General features: G+C 40.5%; 1 protein-coding gene across 5 annotated transcripts in view; it reads left to right on the top strand.

Annotated features, from left to right (window-relative positions):
- Nucleotides 1-3355, top strand: part of FAM49A (family with sequence similarity 49, member A) — a 68298-nt gene that overhangs the window by 62968 nt on the left and 1975 nt on the right. For 3 of the 5 annotated variants that reach the window (XM_008593484.1, XM_008593487.1, XM_008593486.1), the window contains exon 11: nucleotides 1020-3342. In XM_008593484.1, the coding sequence (XP_008591706.1) occupies nucleotides 1020-1083 (64 nt within the window). In that variant the 3' untranslated portion in view covers nucleotides 1084-3342. The remainder of the gene's footprint in view (nucleotides 1-1019; nucleotides 3343-3355) is intronic. The other 2 variants (XM_008593485.1, XM_008593488.1) reach the window with 2 other exon arrangements.

A 3355-nucleotide genomic window follows, 5' to 3' on the forward strand; every position in this document is an offset into this window, starting at 1 on the left:
GGAGTCTATGGATAAGCCAATGTGTTCTCCACTGGTTCCCATTTCGCACCAGGCTGGCTTTCTATACACAGTAAGAAGAGTTTAACTTCTGAGTTTTTTAAAGTTTCCAGCTTCATTAAATCAAACAAAACTTCATGGAGATCAGGGCACTGTGTTAGACCATGAGACTCATCTGAGTACTGGAATTTCTGTCTCCTGAATACACTGTGGAAAGAGCACAGGCTTTCGAGGTAGCCAGATCTAGGCTCAAGTCAGAAACCACAGATTGTTCACAAAGCACAAATTGTCAGCTTTGTGACCTGGAATAGGTCATTTAATTTAATCAAATTTCTCTGAATCTCAATTTTCTCATCTGTAAAGTGAAGGCAGTAACCTTGCCTGCAAAGAGTTATTTTGAGTGAAGTGAAAACTTACTAGGAGTGCCTAGGACATAGTCAAGGTTTTATTAGATGTTAATTTTCCTTTCCTTCCTTTGCATAAACTTTGTCTACACTAAGTGAATGAGAGGCTGTTGATTGCACCTCTTTTTTTTTTTTTTTCTTTTGGTTTGTTTACCTGCATTTATGCCCCCTAGTGGTAGAAATGGGGATAAGCGTTGCCATGAAAGCCAGGAGCCGTAAACGTTTAAGTTTTGGGTAATGTTGGTGTGCAAATCCACATTTTGAAATCTGTGACTCAGCGGGGATAGCCTTGATTCTACGCTCGATCATGTGAATTCTAGTTCCCTGGGAAATGAGATTGCTTATCATTCCTTCGTGCAATTATTTGATTAAGTTAAAAAAAAAAAATGATTTAATAACCATAATACAGAATTTCTTCAGAAGGAAGAATCAAATATTAAATCTGTCCGAGAAGACTGTAAGCATCGAAGAGTGACTCTTTGTCTAAAGAACTAAGGCCACATATGATTCATAAATATCAATTGTGTTTCTCAAGGTAAAGATGGGCTGGAGAGTCATTATGGAAGCTTTCGCAGAGACTCCTTGCAGGCTGACCTCCATCTTTCTCTCTCCTTCCAGGTTTACTACAAAGCACTTGAATGATGAATCGACTTCCAAACAGATTCGAGCAATGCTTCAGTAGAGCTCTGCTCAAAGAAGAGGATCTATGTGCTGACCTCAGAAGATGTATATGTTTACATAATTTAATACAGATTGATGTTAATACTTGTGTATTTACATAACCGTTTCCTTCTTGTCACTGAAATATATGGACTTTAATTTGTATCATGACTGACTTAACCCAGCAGAGCATAAATTGACTTGAGAGCCTTACCTTTGATGTCTGAAACGAAACCCCCTTCTCCAACGGCAAAATTCGGAGACTTTGAACTTTGCTACTGGAGTCCTTTAACAACACCTGTAACAATCAGAAATTCCTAATAGTTTGTGCTAGTGTTTTAATTCTAAATGTGTTATCTCTCTGGGAAGTATAGTTTATAGAAACACAAAGTATTTGATTTCCTGTGTCGGCTCAGCTACAAGAAACACAACTGTTATCCTAACAGAGGGAGAGAGGAATCCAAAAAAAGAAAAATGCATGTGGAGAATCAAACCCAAGTGTTTTGAATTCAGCACGCCCCCTCTCTTTCCTCAGACTGCAAACCCCACGTGCAGCTTTTCTGTTTGCACGTGTTTTATTAATCATCATATTCCTTTCTGTCTGGATTTATATCCCTCTAATGTTTCCTTTTAATTTTGCAAGAGGAAAACCACCTGTATTCTAATCAGTTAGTGAGAAAGCAGCAGGAATAGACAGATGCACTGTTGCAGCTGGACTGATGAAGGTTGTTGTCTTAGAAGTGGGGGACAGGTTGGAGGAGGGACACCCAGGCAACAGGATGGTTATGCTCTGTTTCAACCCCCCACCTAGTGCGACAGGGATTTGGAGCTCTGGCTTTGAAATTATAGGTAAGTTTCCCAACCTTCCAGTTATCAGCAGAGTGCTGGGTGCACAGCCCCTCTTAATAGGAGTCCTGTCCTCTGTGGACCATTCATGTGGGAGCAGAGATCCAGCGCACTTCATTAGTTACCAGGAAAGTGGGGAAATTTAGAGAGAGAAAACTCACATTTTCTGATTACTTGGGATTTCAAAGGCAGCTCCTTCTCAGCCCCACTACTAGCTCATTACGATGTGAAAGCTGTGGTCTGAACACCTGGTTTTAGTCCCAGCCCTACTAATGATTCGCAGCATGATCTTGGGAAATTTGTTTAAGCTCTCTGCATCTCACCTTCCTAGTCTATAAAATGGGCAATTAAAACAGACAATCTCCAAGAGCCCTGTAAGGCTGGGCACCAATGAAATGACTGACTTCCTCATCCTTCTTAGTAGGTAGAGTCTAGTAAGCATTGCCCCCCTTGTCTTGATGATTAATGATATTACAAGGCCTGTAGTCATTCTGTCTGTAGACAGAGATTAGTTAGAATAGAATCTTGGAAATCATCTATTTGACCTCCAATGGAAAAAATGAGGCCCAGAAGATGTGGTCACACAGAATGGCTCCCAGGTGTGACCAGAACCAGGAATCTTCACTCCTGACTCCATGCTCTTCCTTTTCACCATGTGGCCTGTGAATACATACTATGGGATGGGACTGGACCTTTCCTAATAAATCCTGTCTGGCCTATATTATTATTTGCTTATTTCTACTAGAAGGTAAGAGTTGCCCAGAATGTTAGTGAATGATAATCTTGGGAGTGGAGTCTGGGCACACCAAGGTTTGGCATTATTTGTGATATCCCAAGTAATGAGCTGCAAGGTACCATTGCTTTCTGGACTTTAGTGGCCAGGTGACATTCCCTTGAGCCCTCAAAGAAAAGTTGAAAAAATACTTGTTTTGTTTTGTTAACAAAGAAATACAGTCAGGGGGTAAGAAAGATTCTCTGGTCTGTATGTAAACATTAGTCAACAAAGAGAGGAAAGGCTGGTTTTCTTGTAGTTTTTCAAGCTTAACATGTACAGCTACTTGGATGGAGGTTTTGTCATGCAAACAGAAATTTATTAGATAGCCTTCAAGACTTTTTTAAACCTAGGGATTCTAAAACCCTAGAGGGAGCCAGAAAATGTGGTAACTCCAAGTAAGCAAAGTCATTAAATATTCAGTTTAAGAAATGTCCTATTTGGCAGCTACATGTTTTGTTTGAGCAATAACTGTCAAAATGAGAAATACAGAGGCACACAATGTTTGTCATCATTGGGGCCATTTTTCTCCTTTGTCAGGTGAGGAGTTTAAGGACTTGCCAACCACCAGAGGGCTCAAGAGGCACAGACCCAGGGACATGAACCCAAGTTGTGTCTATACCATAGCTTCCTCTCAGCTCGCTGAGTAAGAAAATGCTAGAGATTGTCTGTCCAA

This window comes from Galeopterus variegatus, unplaced genomic scaffold (assembly GCF_000696425.1).
Source record: "Galeopterus variegatus unplaced genomic scaffold, G_variegatus-3.0.2 Scaffold9229, whole genome shotgun sequence".
Taxonomy (NCBI): Eukaryota; Metazoa; Chordata; class Mammalia; order Dermoptera; family Cynocephalidae; genus Galeopterus; species Galeopterus variegatus.